We start from the raw sequence: 19731 nt of genomic DNA on the forward strand, positions 1-19731 counted from the left end.
CACTTGCGGAGCGCCCCTGAGCCCCACCACACTCGGCAGCAGTGAATGCTACCATCCTTAAGTACCCATTCCGCTCAAGACCCGGCGCCCCCCCATACATTCCACTGCCCTCTCAGTGCCCCCAGTCCGGCCCTGGGGTTGGGGCATGTTGGGGGGCTGCAGGGAAGGGGGGGGTCTGTTCTAGTCACCAGATGCTGCTTGGAGATTGCCAACATCAAGGGCAGCACTGCTTTTTCTCTTCCACCGAAGCCCTGTGCCCACTGCTGAGCTCTGAATCCCAGCCCAGCCCAAGCAGGGCCAGCCTGCCCTCCGAGCCCAAAGGCCCCCTTCCGGCACTGCCTGCAGCTCTCCCTTGGTGTCACTCAGGCATCCTGTAAGTGATGCCTATAAAGTGCAATGGGATGCATATTGGGGGGGGGGGACCGCAGCTTCACATAGGCACTGCCGATGGGGTCTGAGGGGTCGGTGGCTGAGCAGGCGAGAGATCTTGGGGTCATGGTGGACAGTGCGTTGAAAGTGTGGACTCCGTGTGCGGCAGCTGTGAACAAGGCAAATGCCAAGCCAGGGATTTGATTGATTAAGTGCCATCAAGTCGGTGTCGACTCTTAGCGGCCACGTTGATAGAATCTCTCCAAGATGATCTGTCTCCCACTTGGCCTTGAAGGTCTCTCCGTGGTGCCTTCACTGCTGTCGTCATGGGGTCCATCCACCTGGCTGCTGGTCGTCCTCTTCTTCTCTTGCCTTCCATGTTCCCCAGCATTATGGACTCCTCAAAGGAGCTGAGTCTTCTTCTCATAATGTGTCCGAAGTATGATAGTTTGAGCCTGGTCATTTGTGTGAGGGATAGAGACTTATAAAATAATGCATGGTGTGGAGAGAGATACCATTTTCTCCCTCTCGCATAACACTAGAACTAGGGGTCATCCCATTAAACTGATTGCCAAGAAATTTAGGGCCAACAACATGAAGTACTTGTGAATACGCCACATATGGAATTCTCTGCCACAAGGTGTGGTGACAGCCACCAGCCTGGTTGGCTTTAAGAAGGGCTTTGATCAATTCATGGAGGACAAGTCTATAGATGGCTCCTAGTCAGAGGGCTATAGGCCGCTTCCAGCCGAAAAGGCAAGATGCCTCTAAATACCAGTTGCAGAGTAGTAGTAGTAGTAGCAGCAGCAGCAGCAGCAGCAATAGGAGAGGGGGCCTGCCCTCCCCTCTTACCTGTGGGCTTCTCAGGGGCATCTGGTGGGCCACTGAATGAAACAGGACGCTGGACTAGAGAGACCTTGCTGTCCCTACTCCAGCAGGGCCCTTCTGATGTCCTTATGTCCATCCATCCCTTCACAGGCTGCTCCGCTCCCTTCCGTCTCCAGGCCCCACCTAGGCTGCTGAGTTTATAGCGTGCTGGAGTTATTGTGGGAACCAGCAGGTAGGTAGGCTGCACGGAAGACGTCCAAGCATCTCTACCCCAGACAGCACCAGTCGGTCGGAGCTGGCAGCGCCATCTCCCTTCAAGCCAGCATGGGTGGCCTGTTTCCCAGCCCCAAGCCCTGGTGGATTCCTCACCGTCTGAAGCCAGGACACAGCCGGGTCTCCCCAGCGCAGCCTCGACTCAGCTCCACATATCAAGGCCGCTGCCCGCCTGGAGCTTCGGAGGGGCAGCCCAGCCCTCATGCCGCTTCCCGCCACACTGGCAGCCAGAGGCTGGATCCTGCACCCAGCAAGAAGGCCTGGGAGGGCAGGCAGCCCAGCTGGGAACCCACTGGAAGCAGCAGGGGTGGTGTGTGTGTGTGTGTGGGGGGGGGCACCAACAAGGGAAGGGCAGCCACAGGCAGGGCACCCTGGCACCACAGGGCCTGCAGGGAGCACAGCCAGCCCCTCCCCCCCGCACCCATCCATCACTGGCGAATCCGCCTCGCAGCCTGAGCCCCCTCCAAGCTCCCCAGAGGAGGCGGATGTGGCCGGAGGGAGGCGGATGTGGTGGTTCCGGCTGCCAAATAGTGCCCCACCTGCTCCTGCGTCCGCCTCCCTCAGGCCACAACCGCCTCCTCTGAGGAGCTTGGAAAAGACCCAGGCTGCAAGGCTGAGTGTCCAGTGATGGATGGTTGCGGGGGGGGGGGCTGGCTGCACTCCATGTAAGCCCAGGCTGAGCAGGGCATGCGCATGCGCGCGCGCACACACACACACACACACACGGCTCTCTCTCTCTCTCTCTCTCTCTCACACACACACACACAGAGGCAGGGCTGTGTGGACTTCCCTGCACAGGCCAGGCCCTCCCAGGAGGACCCTGGGCAGGCAGTGTGCAGGCCTGTGCAAGCCATCTCCCTTCCCCATTGCCAGACCAGATGAGGAAGGAGGTCAGCAGGATCCCGGCTGGGTGGCTGACCTCTCTGCCCAGGAACAGCCAGCTGCTGCATTGTGGGCACCGGTGGGGTGGGGTGGGGGCACCACCCGTGCTGCAGGGACAGGCAGGGTGCAGTCCTGCTTCTTCCCCTGCCTCCAGGGTCTCAGAAGGGATGCAAGGCCCTTTGCTTCCTAAGTTCTTATTTTAAGTATTCAGTTCACATACCTACTGCCCTTCTTAAGGTGGCTCAGGGCGGCTTACATTAAAATCAAAAGCATATACTAAAACAATTAAAGTTAAAGAAACACACACACATTTAAACCAGATTAAAATGTAAAACTAGACATCATGAAAAGCCAGGCTAAAAAGATGGCTTTGAAGACTCTCCCAAAGGCTGCCAAGGAAGACCACCCTCCCCTGTCCACTGGGAGTGCCTCCCACAACCTGGGAGAAGGCCTGATCCCCAGTCCCCACCAGATGGTACCCCTCCAGGTGATGTGCGGCAGGGATCTTGCAGAGGAAGGCGCGCTCTCCAGTAACGCCCGCGGACCACCGAAGCCCTTGGGGGCTGTCAAAGGTCATCCCCAGCCCTTGGTAGCCCGCCAGGCAACATGTCGGCAGCCCCTGCTGCAGCAGCAGCTCTGCCCTGACTGGATCTCGGAGGAGACTTGATTCTTATCGCCAGCCTTCTCCTAGGAGGGATCTCCTCCTCCTCCTCCTCCTCCTCTCCCCCGCCAGTTGGGCCCGCTGCGGGTGAGCAGGTGAGCAGGTGAGCAGTGGCAGCTGGCCTTTTACCTGAAACAAAAAAGGTTGGCCTTTTTTCAATATAGGGTAAAAGCGGGGCGGGGGCTTCCTCCTCACCCACTCCACCTTTGCTGCTGCAGCCGCTGCCCACAGAGAGGGGCGGCAAAATGTGAGGAGGGGCCACACTGACTGCTGCTCGAATTTGCCGCCACAGGCAAATGCCTCCTCTCTCCATAATCCACCGCTGCAGGTGAGGCAGCAGGACCTTGAGGGGGGGGGGCGGCGGGGGGGGGGAAGAGACAGAGCGGCCAGCTAGCGGGACGGGGTGGGGAGGCTTGCTCCTTCTGGGCCGGGTCTGCCCTCGGCGGGGCTTCACCCTAACCCCTCGCCCTGCTGCTGCTGCTGCTGCCCCCCTCCCCCGCCTGCCCTTTTGCCGCCAGCGCAGCAGCATCTCCCCCCGCCGGGCGGGCTGGCCTGCTTCCAGCTCGGGCCTCGACGGGGCGGGCGGGAGGGCGCGGGGCCCCACCCAGCCAGGCAGCAGCCTCCACCCCTGCCCGGGCCGCCCGCCTGGCCGGTCCGACTCCGAGCGGCGTCTGCTGCAGCCGGGAAGGGAGGCGCGCGGAGGAGCCGCAGCAGCAGCAGCAGCCGCAGGAGAGCGGGAGGCGCCGCCGCCGCTGCTGCGAAGCAAGGTGGGCGGCTGGCCAGGGGCGGGCCGGGGGCTTGCTGGGGCGCCGCGGCAGCCTCCGTCCGGTCCTCCTCCTGGTCCTGACCGCCAGCGGCGGGCCAAGGCGAGCCCAGCCCTGCGGCAGGATGGATGTCTGTCCGGCCGCATCATCCCTCGCGTGCGGTGGCGGAGCCTGCCCGGCAGGCTGCGCCGGGGTCGGGAAGGCGGAGGGAGGAGTGGGCCGGAGCCTCTCCCCTCCGGGCAGGCGGGCTGCGCGGCTGACCGGTGAGGGAGGCTGTGGGGCGGCCTCAGGGACAACATGCGCCCGCCGCGGGGGCTGGGGGCGCAAATGAGCGTTCCCCACCAGGGGGGCCCTTTTTGATTGGCAGCAGACAGCAATAGCCACTCGCCCTGCTGCTCTCCAAAAGGCACCGCACCGTCCGGCGGGACTCCCTTCCACTGCGGTTGCTCAGGGGCTGCCTCCGTCTTGGGTGCAGGCGGGGCCCGGCCGCTTTCTTTTGCTGGCTGATCTGGTTGCAATCACAGGGTTGCCCCCAGCCCAGGTCCCCGGCACCGAAAGCTCCGCTCAAGGGCGGGGGCAGCATCTACTACGAGCGTTTGGGTCGTCCTCCGTGGGTTGCCCACGAGCTGAGAAGCAGGAGAAGGAGTGCCTGACCCTGCTCTGCCTCAGCCCCCCCCCCCCTTCCCAAGCCGCCAGAGCCCGCCAATGCTGCCGGCATGTGTGGCAATCCAGCGCCGGCGACCCCAAGAGCAGCAGAGGGTTGCCACTCAGTGGGGTCCTCCCTGGATTGGAAACGCTCTGCCCCCGCCTCAACCGTGTTCTCCCCCCGCCCAGGGCCCCATGGCGAAGCTCAAGAAGCTGGGCGTGCTGGTGATCCTGGCGATACAGCTGGCGGTTCTCCTCTGCTTCTACTCGCAGCTTGGCGGCATCTGGAGGAGCAGCCCCCCGCAGGAGGCTCCGGCTCCGCGGGTGCACGTCCTGGTCCTTTCCTCCTGGCGCTCGGGCTCCTCCTTCGTCGGGCAGCTCTTCAGCCAGCACCCCGACGTCTTCTACTTGATGGAGCCCGCCTGGCACGTGTGGGCCGCCCTGCCCCTGGGCAGCGCCACGGCCCTGCAGATGGCGGTGCGGGACCTGGTGCACGCCGTCTTCCGCTGCGACATGTCCGTCTTCGACGCCTACCTGGCCGAGCCGGAGCCGCGCAACAAGTCGGCGCTCTTCCAGTGGGAGGTCAGCCGGGCGCTGTGCTCCCCGCCGGCGTGCAGCTTCTTCCAGCGGAGCGACATCATCCCCGGCGCGGCCTGCAAGACCCTCTGCGGCAAGCAGCCCTTCGGCCAGGTGGAGGAGGCTTGCCGGACGTACAGCCACGTGGCGCTGAAGGAGGTCCGCTTCTTCAGCCTCCGGGCACTCGACCCGCTGCTTGCCGACCCCGCCCTGGACCTCCGCATCATCCACCTGGTGCGCGACCCCCGGGCCGTCTTCCGCTCCCGGCAGAACGCGGCCGGCGCCCTGGCCCGGGACAGCAGGATCGCCGCGGGGTCCCAGGGGGGCGGCCCCAGGGAGCGGGAGGCCTACGCCCTGATGGCGAAGATTTGCCGGAGCCACGTGCAGATGCTCGCCGAGGGCCGCCGGGGCGCGCGCGCCCGGCGCTACCTGCTGGTGCGCTACGAGGACCTGGCCCGCGCGCCCCTGGCCCAGGCGGCGACGCTGTACCGGTTCGCCGGGCTCCGCTTCACGCCCCGCCTGCGCAGCTGGGTGCACAACATCACCCACGGGCAGGGCCTGAGCGCGCAGGCCTTCAACACCGACCCCCGAGACGCCGCCCACGTCTCGCAGGCCTGGAGGGGGGCCCTGCCCTATGCAGCCATCGTGCAGCTGCAGGAGGTCTGCAAGGAGGCCATGGAGCTCCTGGGTTACCGGCTGGTGCGCTCTGAGGAGGAGCAGAAGAACATGACCTTGGACCTCTTGGGTGCCCAGAAGTCCTTGGCCACGGAGGAAGGCGCAGGCGCGGCCCCTGGGAGCGAAGGAGACCATGAAGGAAACCCAGAGGCCTAGAGCCGGGTCTCTGAACCCACTGCCCAGGGCTGAGCACAGAAGCCCCCTTCCAGCCTCAGGCAGCTGAGAGAGTCAGGACGAGGAGGTGGCGCTTGTGCCTCTGGGCTGCAAGTCAGCGCTGGGCAGATATCACCATGCAGGGCCCTGTCATTGCTGCTCCTGTGCCCCGGAAAACGTTGCAGCCGGCAGCAGAGGACAAAGGGAGCCCTGCCTGTCCAGCCTCAGGGCTTCCTTGCGCCTGGGGAGCACCGGCACCCTCCCGCGGACCTGGACCTGCACCCAACCCCAAGACCACCTCTTCACCTTTTGGACGCCTGGGTGGACTGACTGGCTCGGCTTGCCCCGGGAGCAAGCAGGGACCCTTTAAGAACACAGACGAGGTTGAATTATCGGCTTCTCAGCCTTAAGATCCAGTGTAGGAACTAGAGTTAGTTCTGGTCGAGGCACAGCAGAGGCGGCAGCTGCGTGGTCCCCACTCGTCCAGCCTCTTTGGCAACTGGAACAAAGACAGAAGGGGCCCTTCCACAACTCAGGGATCAGGCGTGAGACGGGGCTCTGGAGCCAGACAGCACGGAGTTGCATTTGCACCCAGCTGGCAGAATGGCACACAATCAATGCCTGTTACTAGAGACACAGCAGAGCATTCCCAGACCATATGGCCCCACATGGGGTGGGTCAGTGTCGCACCTGGTGGGGCTCTAACCGACACCATTCTGCTCACGTTGGCAAGTCAAGCAAGGTTCAGGGTGTCCCTGCATAAGGTCCCTGTGCGGATGCAAAGGGAAGGCTGCTTTTCAGCATTTCCACAGTTCCGAATGCTGCACGCCAGCCTGCCCTTTCCGTCTGGAGGCTTCAGCAAGGGAAGGGAAGGGCTTTCCTGCTCCCCGTCCTTGAGCTGGACTAGCTGTTGCCCTCCAGAGCAAGAACAGCCAAGAGAAAAGGCAGCCTTGCTTTCTTCATCCCCAAACCTGCTAGTGGCTGCTGAGAGAGTGGGAGAGCCTCCTTACAGCCAAACTGGTGTCCTGAGAATACTCTGGGGGGAGGAGGGGCTGGTAAAGTCCCCCACAAAAAGATCTAGGCAATGCAGCCATCCAGGAGGGTTTGCAGCATGTGAGCTGAAACTGGGCAGGGCAGTGCTGAACCCCAAGCTGGCCTTCTCCTGCCTGAGGGATTGCCCCTGCTGTCCTGCCCCAAGCGCTGCTGCAGTGTGACCGCAGAGAGGCTTGTCTTCTGCCCCAGTGTTCCCTCTAACGGGGACTCCCAGGTGCTGTTGACTACAATTCCCAGCATCCCCAGCTGCAACAGCCTTTGTTGGGGGATTGTGCAAGTTGGAGCCAACAACATCTGGGTATCCCTGTTCGAGGGACCCCTGCTCTGCCCCTCCCCGAGTCAGAGACAGGCAGAGCGTGGCAGTCACGTGTTGGCCAGCTACCACTTTCATTCATGGGAAATGCCAAAGCTCTGTGGAGCTCACACCCCTTGGCAGAAGCAGGGTTAATACTGTGAATAAAGAGACATGGTCAACTAGAGGGCTGTATACAATTTTAATGATGCGGACCGAGAGCAGGAGGAGGAATGCTGCCCTGCTGCTGCTGCCACAACAGCTTGTCTTCAGCCATGTAGCCTGCAGGTGTCCCAAGAATATCCCCTGACGTATAACCAGCCTGTAGCACTCTTCACACTGGCCATGTACCTCCCAGAAAGGAAGTGTGTCTCCGAGAGAGGGGCGTAACGGCCCGCTCACCTAGGCCAGGGCAGCCACACAAGCTAGCTCCTCCTGAATGCCACACGCCTGGCCACATTCTCTGCTCCATACCGGGCAACCAGCTTGCTCTGGAGGTGCTCATCGTCCTTCAACAAGCTCACGTCATCCTGCCTGCTCCACAGTGGGCGCCCGTCCAAGCGCTGACCGGCCTGCAGACAAGAGGCCACTGCTGCCACCTCCCCACTGTTTTTCAGAAAAGCTTGAGTCACGGTAGCCAAGTCCACCTCAAACTCGTCCATGAAGTGCTTCATGTCCTCCACAGCCAGAGCCACCTCTACCGCAGAGGGGCCCGAAGGCTGTTCTTCCTCTGGGGACGGGCTTTGGGGCACAAGAGAAGCCTCACTAGGTGAGAACCCAAGCCCTGTGGGTTGGAGATTAGGAGAGGCTGCTTCCTCATAGCTCCTGAACTCTGTGTGTTTTGGAGGTGTGTCTTCTCCAGGGCCAGAACTCTCACTGTCCCCCTAGAAGGAAGCAGATACAAGGCATTTCAGGACAGATCAGATACCTCAACAGGCTCTTCCTTGATGTGGTTCAAGGCAGTTTTGTTTGGTCCTCTCCTCCTCCTGTCAGCTTTAATGGCCTGATGCTCTGATCTGGCAGAGTTATACAACAGGACGGCACATAGGAGTCAGCATGAATTAGTGCTGAGACTGAACAACTGAGGAATGAGACTTTGGATTCAGAGTGGAAATCTCACAAAAGCTACTGGCTCCATATGCTGCAGCAATTGGTGGGTGCTGGTGGAGGAGAAAGAAATCACCCTCATTTGAGGGGAGCTGAAACTGAAAACATAACAGCAAACATCAAAAGGTCATTTTCCTAAAACCACAGGCTGAGAGCCAGAAGGGGCCTGGAGACCAACAAAGGCTGTTGCAGCTGGGGATGCTGGGAATTGTAGTCAACAGCACCTGGGAAGGTCCTCCAGGCCCCTTCTAGTCCTGCTCAGTGCAGGAAACTGCTACAGCATCTCTAACAGGCGGCCAGGCACCCTGTCTGAAAACCTCTCCTGCGGGAGAACTTACCACTGTGTGTGTGGGGGGGGGGCGATGGGACTGGGAGGGGGGTTCCCCAATAAAAGCAACTGGACAAAGCAAGCCCATTCCAGGCAGTCCAAGGTGGCCAGTGGCCAAGGCCTGACTCTACTGAAATGCACAATGCCCGGGGGGGGGGGCATCTGTACCTCGGCCTCTTCGAATTCTTTGTTGGCCATTTGGAAGATGCTCCGCGCCTTCGACCCCAATGCTGCTGCCACCGCGGCCGGGCTCTGAGAAGCCTCTCCCTGGGCGACGTCGCCGGCAGTGGCCTCCCCACTCGGCAGGGCTGCAGGCAGAGGCAGACACGCAGCAGGGCCGCGTCGGCCACGGCAGAGCGAAGAGCCCGGCAGCAGGCGCAGCCCAGCCCAGCCCAGCCCGGGGAGGAGGACCGGGGGCAGCAGAGGCCCCTGCGCTCCCAGGGCCGGCTGGCACCGGCGGCTGCTGCTGCTGCGAGCACCCCCCCACCCCGAGCTGCGGCCCGGCCAGGGAGCCCGCCCCCCACGCCCGAGGCGGGCCGGGCCAGGAGGCACCCCGCGCAGAGGACGACCCCACCACGACCCCCGTCCGACGCGGAGGCAGGCGGGCGGGGCTCACCTCCAGCAGGGGCAAGGCAGCCGCGGCGGCGGGGGCGGCTGGCGGGCAGGCGGTAGGGCTCGAGCGGCAGCCGCTCCCCGCGCGCCAGGCAGTCCACCACGTACCGGGAGGACACGAGGCCGCCCCCGGCCGCGTCCTGCTGCTGCTGCTGCTGCTGCTCCTGGGCCGAGGCGAGGCAGACGGCGCCGGGCTCCCGGAGGCGGCAGAGGCGGCCCCCGCCGCGCAGGATCAGCGGCGCCAGCTCCACCTTGCCCGCGCCGGGCCGCATGTAGAACCGCACCGCACTCCCGTCCTCGCGCTGGAAGACCGGCCTTGCCGCCGCCGCCGAGGAGGAGGAGGAGGCGGCTGCGGCGGCGGCCACCAGCGCCGACGAGCTTCCCTCTTCCAGCATGCTGCTGCAGCCGCGGAAGAGCGCTCTGCACACGCTCAGAAGCCCCTCTTCCTCGGCGGCCTCCGCTCCCGCCTATCTTCCCTTGCGCAGGCGCAGTGAGTGGAGTGCCGGGACGGGGCGCTGACCCGGAAGCGCTCTTATTTCCCCTTCCGGCGAGCCCCGTAACTATAGTGAAAGTGACAGTCGCGCGCTCAAGATGGCGGCGCCCGCCACGACCAGGCTCCTGAGCGGGGAGGACGCGGCGGCGGCGGCCGAGGCCGAGCCCCGCCTCAGCAAGAAGTGAGTCGTGGGGCCTCGGCTCGCTGGGCGCTCTGCCGCCGCCGGGCCTGGGGGGAGGCCGAGCTGCGGGCCGGGGAAGGGAGGGCCCCCCTCTCCCTCGGGTGGGGAAGCGGCGCCGGTGCCGCCCGGCCGCGGGCTCCATCTGCCTGGTTCTCTCGCAGCGAGCTGAAGCGGCGCCTGAAGGCTGAGAAGAAAGTCGCCGAGAAGGAGGCCAAGCAGAACAAGGAGCAGAGCGAGAAGGGCCCGCCCGCCCCCGACGCCGGCGCCGATGAGGAGAGCCTGGACCCCAATGTGAGCTGCCGCCGCCGCCGCCGCCGCCCACGCGGAAGGGGAAGCCCGGCCCAGAGGAGCCCGCGGAGGAGGGTGGCTTGCCGGGGGCACGGAGCCCACCAGGCCAGGCTGCCCTCCCCACCTAGTCCTTGGCTCCTAGCCCGTCGTCGTGGGTTGGGTTGGGCCGGGACGGGCTTCCTGGAACCTGGTTAGCGTTGCTGTAGTCCTGTTTCCTTGACCCTTTATATAATAAATATTGAGGGAACTGGGCCAAGAGCTATTTGCAGGCCACAAGGAAGTATGATTTGGCTAGAGAACTTCTGAAAGGGAACTCTTCTCTCTTGACATTTTTTTGGTTGCTTTTGGAATGTCTCTGTTTGCAAAAGGGACTGATGCATTCAAAGGGATAGGCTGCCTTGTTCTGCATTTATGTTGTCTTTGGTCAAACATGTTTGCAGGATCTAGCTGGTGTGCCAACTGGCACCTGACAGAAGCCTTTTGTCTTCTTTGTGTTTGGCAGCAATATTACAAAATCCGCAGCCAGGCCGTTCAGCAGCTGAAGGGAACCCCTGAAGATCCCTATCCGCATAAGTTCCATGTGGATCTCTCACTTACAGACTTTATAGAGAAGTACAACCACCTACAGGCGGGGGACCACCTGACTGACATTACACTGAGAGTGGCAGGTAACTTATCACCTGGGCTTTTAGGAAGAAAAGTGATGAGCAAACCTGATTTCTGTAGCAGAGGCTTAGTACAGTGTGCTGAGAGTCATTCTAAAGCCTACCAAAGAAAGCTCTATCATGGCAGTAAAACCTCTAATTTTTCATATACCCTGAAATGATAGTGGCAAGTCAGGAAAAAGAACTTGAGGTCATGGTGGATGCCTCAATTAAAACATTCACTTAGTATGCCACAGCTGTGAAAATGGCAAACTCTGCTAGGAAATATTAAGAATTGGGAATGAAAGTGAAACTCCAAGTATTGTAACTTCTTAGTACAAATCTATGTTGCGGTCACACTTGAAATATTATGTAACCTTCTAGTTGCCACACCTTAAAATGATATTGTAGAGCTGGAAAAGGTGCAGGAAGGGATAACTAAAATGTCCAGCAGGCTAGAGCACTTTCCTTATGAGGAAAGGATAAGATTTGAGGCCTTGTATTGGAGATGGGGGAGAAAAGTGAGAGATAACAGAGGTTTATATGCATGATGTGGAGAAATCAGATAGAGAGGACTTTCTCTCATGACACTAGAACTGCCAGGGTCTCAGGCAAAATGAAGTAATTCTTCACACAGTGTCCAATTTACTGAATTCACTGTCCTGAAATGTGATGGCTACTAGTCTAGATGGCTTTAAAAGGGGGATTAGATACATTGATGGGTGAACAAGTCTGTTGACTAGTCCAGATAGTTATATGTTACCCTCAGGTTCAGAGGCAAGATGTCTCAGAATACCATTTGGTGGCCAGCAACAGCAGGAGAGGGCTGTTACCCCATATGCCTTGTTTCTGGGCTTCCCAGGGGCATTTGGTTGGCCAATATGTGAAACAAGATGCTGGACTTAGATGGGCCTTCCTTCTGATCCAGTCCTCCTTACTTTTTCACTGCATATGGATCTTGTGAGGAGCAGCAGAAATGCAGCAGGTTTCCAACGTGATCTTGGGCATAAATAGCACAATGGAAATGGAATGGAACCATGCAGATGTGTCTTTCTTTGGTTGTTCACTTGTTACAGATCCCACAAGACTGGTGGCTGCTGAGTAGGGATGTGCACAGAACTGGTTTGACGGACTGGCGGTTCCGCTGGTTTGACAGCAGGGGGGAGGCGTGTCTTAACTTTATGGGCAGGGGAGGGTACACTTACAACCCCGCTGCGTTTCCCCCACTGCTCGGTTTTCGAAAAGTCCTTCAGGGTGGTAGCATACCTCCCTGCTGCCACATTTGCCCCGTTATCCGGATGTGACCGGAAGTAGTGAGCACTCCTGTGTGCTGCCGCCCCGAAGGACTTTTGGAAAACTAAGCGCCAGCAGGGAAACATGGTGGGTTGTAAGTGCACCCTCCCCCACCTTTAAAGTTAGACACCCCGTGCTGTTGAACTAGCCCTTGCTGGTTCCGTGCACATCCCTAATGCTGCGGGGTGAGTGAAAGGCAGAAGGTGATCTATTGCCATCCTGTGACCCTCTGAGTGGCTTTCAGTGTTCTTATTGCAGCAAATTACTTGTGAGGCGTCTTGATTACTCCAGAGATGATGTATTTATTTTGGTCCTGCCCTTTTGTATGTTTAACGTTTTGTCACTCAGGTCGGATCCATGCAAAACGTGCCTCCGGAGGGAAGCTGATCTTCTATGATCTTCGTGGGGAGGGAGTTAAACTGCAAGTTATGGCAAACTCCAGGTAACTAATTCTAGCAGCATTTTAAGATGTGATGACTTTTCTTACTGTGTATTTCTTGGACCTGAGAGGGCAAAGCAGAGAAGAAATTAAAGCGGAAACATGTTATGATGGTGGAATCCAGGATCGATTCGTAGGCAATTGTCTCAAATTGACAGTTTCTTTATAGGCACATATATGGTTTTCTAAAATGGGTAAGCTATTGGACTTTGCCAGCTCTCTTGCTTAATTTTAAAATAACTGTGTGCTAATTGTGAATTGAGAGTGTGTGGGGTGGTGGTGGTCTGTCCTTCTACACCCTGGCAACAAAAACTGTCCTCCTTCCAGCTAGGTTCACTGCTATAGTTTGTTCACTACAACATTCACTATGTATTTTTTCTTTCTATAGCTAATATTCACTGCCTTTACCGGGTGGTAAGTGCTGTAGGCATGGGGGTTAATCAATTGAGTTAGAAGGTAAAATATAATTTGATTCCCCAAAAAAACTATTTATAGGATTTCTTTTTTAATCATTTTATTAAAGTTTTTAAAAGTTTTTTCTAAGTAGGTAAACAGATAAAGAAAATATTGATACATCAATAATACAGCTAAACGTCTACATTCCTGAGAATGTCCCAGTGTGGCCTTTGAGACCACTGAGGCACTAAGAGAGCCCTCTTGACCGTTCTGCCCTCAGGCCAAGTTTGTACACCCAGGTAGTTAACTTTTGAGTAGTGTACACAGATTAAGTTTTCCCATATTAAGTGTTCTGGTGCTGGGGAGATGTTTATTGAGAAGAGCTAGTTCAACAAAAGGAATTCTTCTATTTGTAGAAACTACAAATCTGAAGAAGAATATGTGCACGTTAACAACAAGCTTCGCCGTGGAGATATTATTGGGGTCCAGGGGAATCCTGGCAAGACAAAGAAGGGGGAATTGAGCATCATCCCTTATGAAATTACTTTGCTTTCCCCATGCCTTCACATGCTGCCTCACCTTCACTTTGGGCTTAAAGACAAGGTATAGTACATGGCAGCTGAGTCCTTGGGGTTCATCCGACAGCCTTGGAAGATTGAGTCCACCTTAGTTTTCCTTTGGTCTAGTCTGTTCTTTTGTTCTAAACTTAGCCTTTGTTTTCAGGAAACCAGATTTCGGCAGAGATACTTGGATCTAATTCTTAATGATTTTGTAAGGCAGAAATTCATAGTCCGTGCCAAGATTATCACCTACCTTAGAAGCTTTCTGGATGAGTTGGGCTTCCTGGAAGTAAGTGCTCTTCCTTTTTAAAATATCATGTCCATTTATCCAGCAATCGCTTGCAGATGCCTATAAGAACCGCCTCTTCTTGCAGCATTTCTGTGGTGTTAGGGAGATACTGTTGCCTGTCAAACATGCACGGCATCGGTGGTTCTTCTGAGCATTACCAGATTCTTGTTGCATAATAACTACAAGCTAGAATTGATTTTAAAGCCATTTGTTGGGAATGTCACCCTGTCTACTCTGGTCCTTCTGGCCCTTCCTCTGAGGATGCTCTGTCAGTTGTTCTGGTTCTTATGGTCCATGAAGCTTCCACCCCTCCACATTCAGTCCCACAAACTACCATTCCAACGCAGCTCTTTCAAAACCTCTGTGTTTCCATAAGGCACTTTGACAGTGGGTGTGGGGAGGGCTGCTATGCACCATGAGGGAGATGATGGTACTCTTGTGATCTTTGGACAGATTGAGACTCCCATGATGAACATCATCCCAGGCGGGGCTGTGGCAAAGCCTTTCATCACCTACCACAATGAGCTGGACATGAACTTGTACATGAGAATAGCGCCAGAACTCTATCACAAGGTGAGGTGTCGGGCGATACACCCTTGCTGACTAGACTGGGCAACAAGGCCCTTTGTGTCTGGGTTTAGTGCCTGACACCAGGTCAGATATTCCTGCATGCTTTGAGGAACCAGTTCTGCAAGACAGTGACAGGCTGGGAGTCGCTTGCTGAACTGGCTGGTGGGAAATTCCTCCTCAGGGATGAGTAATTATGGCATGTGTGTCTCAAGATGTTGGGAGGAATTATAATGGCTAAAGTTGTAGCTGATTGTGGGGGTGGGATTGGGAAGGCTCTGCATATTCACAGAGATACTTACACTTCAGTCCCCCACTAACCTGCTCACCAAGGAAAGTACTGAACTGTTAGGTGAGTACTGGGTACCCTGAAATCTGGTTCTCAGGTAGACGCTTGAATACTAGTAAAGTCTGAAAGGGCAGGGAAGGTTGTATGTCTTTCTCCTCCCTTACAGTTCAGGGGATCCCAGAATGGCTTAAGGTGCCTCCAGGCCACCCCAAAAGCTGAAGTGTGGCACATCCGTACCTCAAGACAAGTTGACTGCTAGAAAAGGCTTGTTTCTGAAACTTGCATCTGCCACCTCAAATCCTGAGTGTGCCGTTGACCTTGTAATAGAAGGGCGGAGCAAGCCAAGCCTGATGTTGAGGGTGGGTGGAGTGGGGGTTCCTTTGCTGCTTCAGACTTTGATTTGAGGGAGGGGGTGCTCCCTTAGCAGCCATGAACATGCATCTGTACTGGAGGAGTGGGTTAGCGATCTACCCAGGTCCCAGCCCGTTCCCTCTTGGACACACTCTTCAAAGCTCAAGTGTCCATTGCTCCCTGAAAGAGAACACAGGAGAGAGAGTTCTCCTTCACTTGTGGAGAGCGAGGCTGGTTCTGTTTTCGGTCTCTTGAATTATGTGGGGTACAGTGAATGAGTGGCCTGTGGCAGGGCAGACTATGGCTGATCTTCCTTCCCATGCAGGTGCACGGGAGGAGGGGCCCAGGAGGGCTCAGTCTCCGGCCAGGCAGTGTTTTGCTTCCCAGAGCAGTCGAGATCCCAAATCAAAAGCAAGTGTGACTGACTGGCTTGGTGTGTTTCAGATGTTAGTGGTTGGCGGAATGGACAGGGTCTATGAAATTGGGCGCCAGTTCCGGAACGAAGGCATTGATTTAACACACAACCCGGAGTTCACCACCTGTGAATTCTACATGGCTTATGCTGACTACCATGACTTGATGGAGATAACAGAGCAGCTGCTTTCAGGTTAGTCACTGGAGGAAAGGGGAGTGGCGAATAAAGGATCTCTTTGATGAGAATGTGTGGGCAGACAACCGATCCATGCAAGTATTAAGTGTCGCTCTTCTGTGGCAGGGATGGTGAAGCACATCACTGGTGGCTACAAGGTCACCTATCACCCTGAAGGCACCGAGGGCCAGGCCTATGCAATTGACTTCACCCCTCCCTTCCGGAAGATCAGCATGGTGGACGAGCTGGAGAGAGCGCTGGGCAGCAAGCTTCCTGCAGCGGATCAGTTTGAGACTGAAGGTGAGAGGGGGAGACGTTGCCTCCCTCCCTCCAGGCTGGTGGCAGCTTGGGTTGGTTTCTTGGATCTTGAGCATTTGTTCTGCTCTTCAATCCAAGAGGATTCCGTGTGGCTTCACACACACACACACACACACACACACACACACACACACACAGCAAAAAAGAATGAGAGTTAAGCCATAGTAAAGAACAAAATGGATGAAACAGATGGGTTGATCTGAATGGGCACTGCAAGGGCTCCCTTGCTTTCTTCAAGTGAGGCCCTCAAGCACCAAGAGACCTCAGGGGGCTTGGATGTGGCTCTTCTGGATTCCTGGGCTGCCCTCTGACGTGGGAAATGAGCATGGGGCTGGGGCTGAATATCAAGTCGCCTTTCTCTTGAGGGTCAGGGTGTCTGACTGGGTAAAATTCCAAGAGAGTCAGGCTCTGTACTGGTACCACTGGTCTGAACTTCAGCAGTTGTCCCTTTGCTTTGTCTTTGGTGCTGCTGTGGTTTCCAGTGATGGACATGGGTGAGTGATTTTGTATCTAAGGAAGGAAATTAAGCAGTGGTTTCACTAATCTCTGCATTGTGCACTCAGAGACTCGCCAATTCTTTGATGCTATCTGTGAGGAGAGAGGAATTGAATGCCCGCCCCCTCGGACGACAGCCAGGCTCCTTGATAAGGTAAGTGGTGATGGAGTTGGTCTCCTCTCTTGTCATTTCTCAGCTGTTCATCCTCAGGTGTCTCTCTTGGCCTCAGTCGGGCCTCCCCAAAGGCAGCCAAGAAGGGGCTGTTTGGCCTGGCTTTGTTCTCACAGGCCAGGGGGCGTGTGATTCTCTGGGCCCGTTTAAGCTCCCCAAGGCCTGTGAGCCTATACTCCCCTTAGCTTGCAAATGCAGAGCACTTGCTGAGAAGAGGGGAGGATTCGGGCTGATGTTTTGCCACCTCAGTGAATGTGTATGCCACTGGGGCAGGCTAGCATGCGAGCTGATTGGGAAAGGATTGGATTGTGTGGAAGTAAGTGGGTTTGTCTGGACCTTCAGTCTAGCCTTGGGACCTACGAATGGAAGGGTCTTGCTTCCTGCTGCTTTATGTCTGTCTTGAATTCTGCTGTGGAAGTGGTTAAGCTCTTCAGAGGAGACCAGGCGCTTCAGACTGTTGACAGGGAGGATTTAGCAGTCTTCCTGAGACGGAGGGTTGCTACAACAATCTGACTGCTTGTCCTTTCTCTCCCCTCTCATATTTTCCAGCTGGTTGGGGAGTGTTTGGAAGTCACATGCATCAATCCTACATTTATCTGTGATCACCCCCAAATCATGAGCCCCTTGGCCAAATGGTAAGTGGGGAGAAGGGCATAGGAACCTAGGAAGCTGCCTTCTGCTGAGTCAACCATCGGTCCATCTAGCTCAGTATTTATTTATGCTCACTGGCAGCGGCGGCTCTCCCAAGGTTTCAGGCAGGAGTCTCCCCCAGCCCTACCTGGAGATGCTGCACCTTCTGCATGCAGGCAGATGCACAGCCCTGCCACTGAGCTATGGCCCCATCCCCTAAGAGGAATATTGTAGTCTCCCATCCCAAGGCAAAACCTGCTTAGCAAAGCTTTCACTTTGAAAAGGGGTTTGATACTTCTTTCCCTTCCCTATGAAGCAGAACGAATGATGCAGGGGAAAAACCACGCCCATGGAAGTGTGCTACAGGGGTCAGGGGAAGTCTCTTCAGAATGGTGGGCTCTCTGAACCTGAAAGGGGTGCCCACCACCTAGCCTGGGGGAGCAGGCATTGTGCGAATCTTGGCTCTCTCTTCTCCCCTGTCATGTCTGCACAGGCACCGCCTTCAGCCTGGGTTGACGGAGCGCTTTGAGCTGTTTGTGATGAAAAAGGAAATCTGCAATGCCTACACGGAGCTGAACGACCCTGTTCGGCAACGGCAGCTCTTTGAAGACCAGGCCAAGGTGAGACGGCTGATGGGTGCCCACTGGAGCTGTGTTCTGATAGCAGGGCGGTGGTCCCTGCAGCCTTGTCTCCACGCCCCAGGCCTGCCCCAAGCGAATAACGCAGTCACTTCTTTAAACAAGTGTTTATTTTTGGCAGTCACTTGTAGGGCAGAAGAGGGGATATTGCTACGGTGATGAAATGATGGAGGAGAAGGCTTGATGTTTCCTCCACTGAATGAGCCGGTTTACCTGCATAACCTAGTCCAGGTTTCCATTAGGCCTGTGTGATTCGGGAGAGGATGTCAGAAATCACGAGGAGCAGTGGGCCCTCTAATTTCTTTTCCTCTCTGTGCAGAATGAATTTTGTTCTGGGCGGCAGGATCCAGGCACTGTGAGTGCACCACGTGCATTCAGAGGGGGGCTTTCCTGATTCAACCTGAGCGGGATCTAGAATTAACTGAGCAGACATCAGAAAACGTGTGAGCGTGCGCGCACGCCTGAGAGGGAACAGTGACGAGGAGGCAGGGCAACATAAGGCAGTTTCCCCTAGTAGTGCTGAGTCAGCTTGAAGAGAATCTCGGAAACATCTGGAGGTGGGCGGGGACTGACGTGGGGTGGCTGGGAGGAATTGTAGTTCTGCTCAGTGCTTCTCCTGTGGCTACAGGTACAGTGTCCCTGTAGTTCTGCTCGGAGCTTCTCCCATGTGGTGCCAGCATTTGACAGAACTCTGGGAACTGCCACTTGACAGGTACAGTGACTTAGTCAGAAGTCCCTGTGGTGTGGCAGGGAGAGATCTCCAGCCCTGGCCTTCTACCTGTGGCAGGCCTGCCCATGACGCTGGAGCCCCTGTGGCCAAAGCGAGCCCTCTTCAGAAGAGCTGCTTAGTTGTTGCCAGCCACCCTCCAAGGGCCATTTGAAGTCTCCTCCGCGGGGAGGCAGGAGGCTTAGATGTGTTTGCTCGCTGACCTTGACAGGCTGTGCTGTTTGTTCCCCACCCAGGCAAAAGCTGCTGGTGATGACGAAGCCATGTTCATTGATGAGAACTTCTGCACGGCTCTAGAATATGGGCTCCCTCCAACAGCCGGCTGGGGCATGGGCATAGACCGCCTCACCATGTTCCTGACTGACTCCCACAACATTAAGGTAAGCACAGTCTTCTTCCCACTGTGCAGGGAGGGTGTGGAGGGTCCAGAGGGCCTTCGACAAAGCCCTGCCTGCTTCTGCAGAATACAGGCAGCCCAAATACAAGACTTCACTACAGTACCCCCCATGAGAGGGAGCTTTGGCCAGTCTTGCTTCTCTGGCACCTGTGAGATGGATGCGATAGCAGGTGTGAGGTGCATCCCACACACTAGCCGGACTTGAGAACTTAAGCTTGGTATCTTCAGTTTAAGAACCTGTGACCTCCAGGCAATGAGAGGGCAAATGACTGTGTTAGTATTGGGAACGGTCCTCTGTCTTCCAGGAGGTGCTTCTGTTTCCCGCCATGAAACCTGAAGACAAGAAGAAGGAGGCACAGCCTAACTCCCCCACTGAAGGTACCTCAGTGTGACCCAAGAAGATTGCAGAGAAGGAAAAGTGGGTGGGGAGAGAGGCTCTTGTGGCTGCAGACAGGCCAGGGCAAGTTGGCCTGTCTGCAGCTTATTTTCCTAATTGCAAATAAAGAAGTTGTTCTTCTGTTCTTTTACTACAGAGTTGTCTGTTGTGGTTTCTGGTAGGAGGTGAGAACACAGAAGCCCCCAATCCCTGTGGATGCCACAGGACTCGCTGTTGCCTGAGGGCTGGGCCAGTTTGACTTTCAGAGTCCTCTCAGCCTCTTGTCCTCTGCAAGCGCTGGAGTTTTCATAGTGCTTTTTAGCCAAAATGCAAGCTCTTTTTAGAGTGTAGGGACTGAGGCTTGGCAATTTGCTCATATTT

The 19731-nt window shown here is 56.6% G+C and overlaps 3 protein-coding genes across 4 annotated transcripts; 2 read left to right on the top strand and 1 right to left on the bottom strand.

The window, feature by feature from the left end:
• Positions 1–3625: 3625 nt before the first annotated feature.
• On the top strand, positions 3626–7328 carry LOC128334484 (carbohydrate sulfotransferase 4-like). The gene is made up of 2 exons (XM_053271351.1): positions 3626–3780; positions 4612–7328. Exon 2 carries the CDS (start codon positions 4618–4620, stop codon positions 5827–5829), a length of 1212 nt encoding a protein of 403 aa, XP_053127326.1. The 5' UTR covers positions 3626–3780; positions 4612–4617; the 3' UTR covers positions 5830–7328.
• Positions 7329–7359: 31 nt separating this feature from the next.
• Positions 7360–9724, bottom strand: TERF2IP (TERF2 interacting protein). The gene is made up of 3 exons (XM_053271352.1): positions 9223–9724; positions 8775–8914; positions 7360–8055 (listed from the first exon to the last, which is right to left on the bottom strand). The coding sequence occupies exons 1-3, from the start codon at positions 9611–9613 to the stop codon at positions 7597–7599; spliced, it is 990 nt and encodes a 329-aa protein (XP_053127327.1). The 5' UTR covers positions 9614–9724; the 3' UTR covers positions 7360–7596.
• Positions 9725–9736: 12 nt separating this feature from the next.
• On the top strand, positions 9737–19504 carry KARS1 (lysyl-tRNA synthetase 1). 2 transcript variants are annotated; one of them, XM_053271348.1, is made up of 14 exons: positions 9737–9892; positions 10054–10183; positions 10683–10848; positions 12466–12559; positions 13369–13555; positions 13676–13801; positions 14255–14374; positions 15453–15615; positions 15724–15897; positions 16479–16564; positions 17132–17217; positions 17706–17832; positions 18814–18957; positions 19280–19504. In XM_053271348.1, exons 1-14 carry the CDS (start codon positions 9810–9812, stop codon positions 19364–19366), a joined length of 1773 nt encoding a protein of 590 aa, XP_053127323.1. In that variant the 5' UTR covers positions 9737–9809; the 3' UTR covers positions 19367–19504. The 2 variants fall into 2 exon arrangements, with proteins under 2 accessions (XP_053127323.1, XP_053127325.1); XM_053271350.1 differs by lacking the exon at positions 10054–10183 and having other exon boundaries at positions 9794–9892.
• Positions 19505–19731: the final 227 nt, after the last annotated feature.

The sequence above is a fragment of the Hemicordylus capensis genome, chromosome 9 (genome assembly GCF_027244095.1).
Source record: "Hemicordylus capensis ecotype Gifberg chromosome 9, rHemCap1.1.pri, whole genome shotgun sequence".
In the NCBI taxonomy this organism is placed as follows: domain Eukaryota; kingdom Metazoa; phylum Chordata; class Lepidosauria; order Squamata; family Cordylidae; genus Hemicordylus; species Hemicordylus capensis.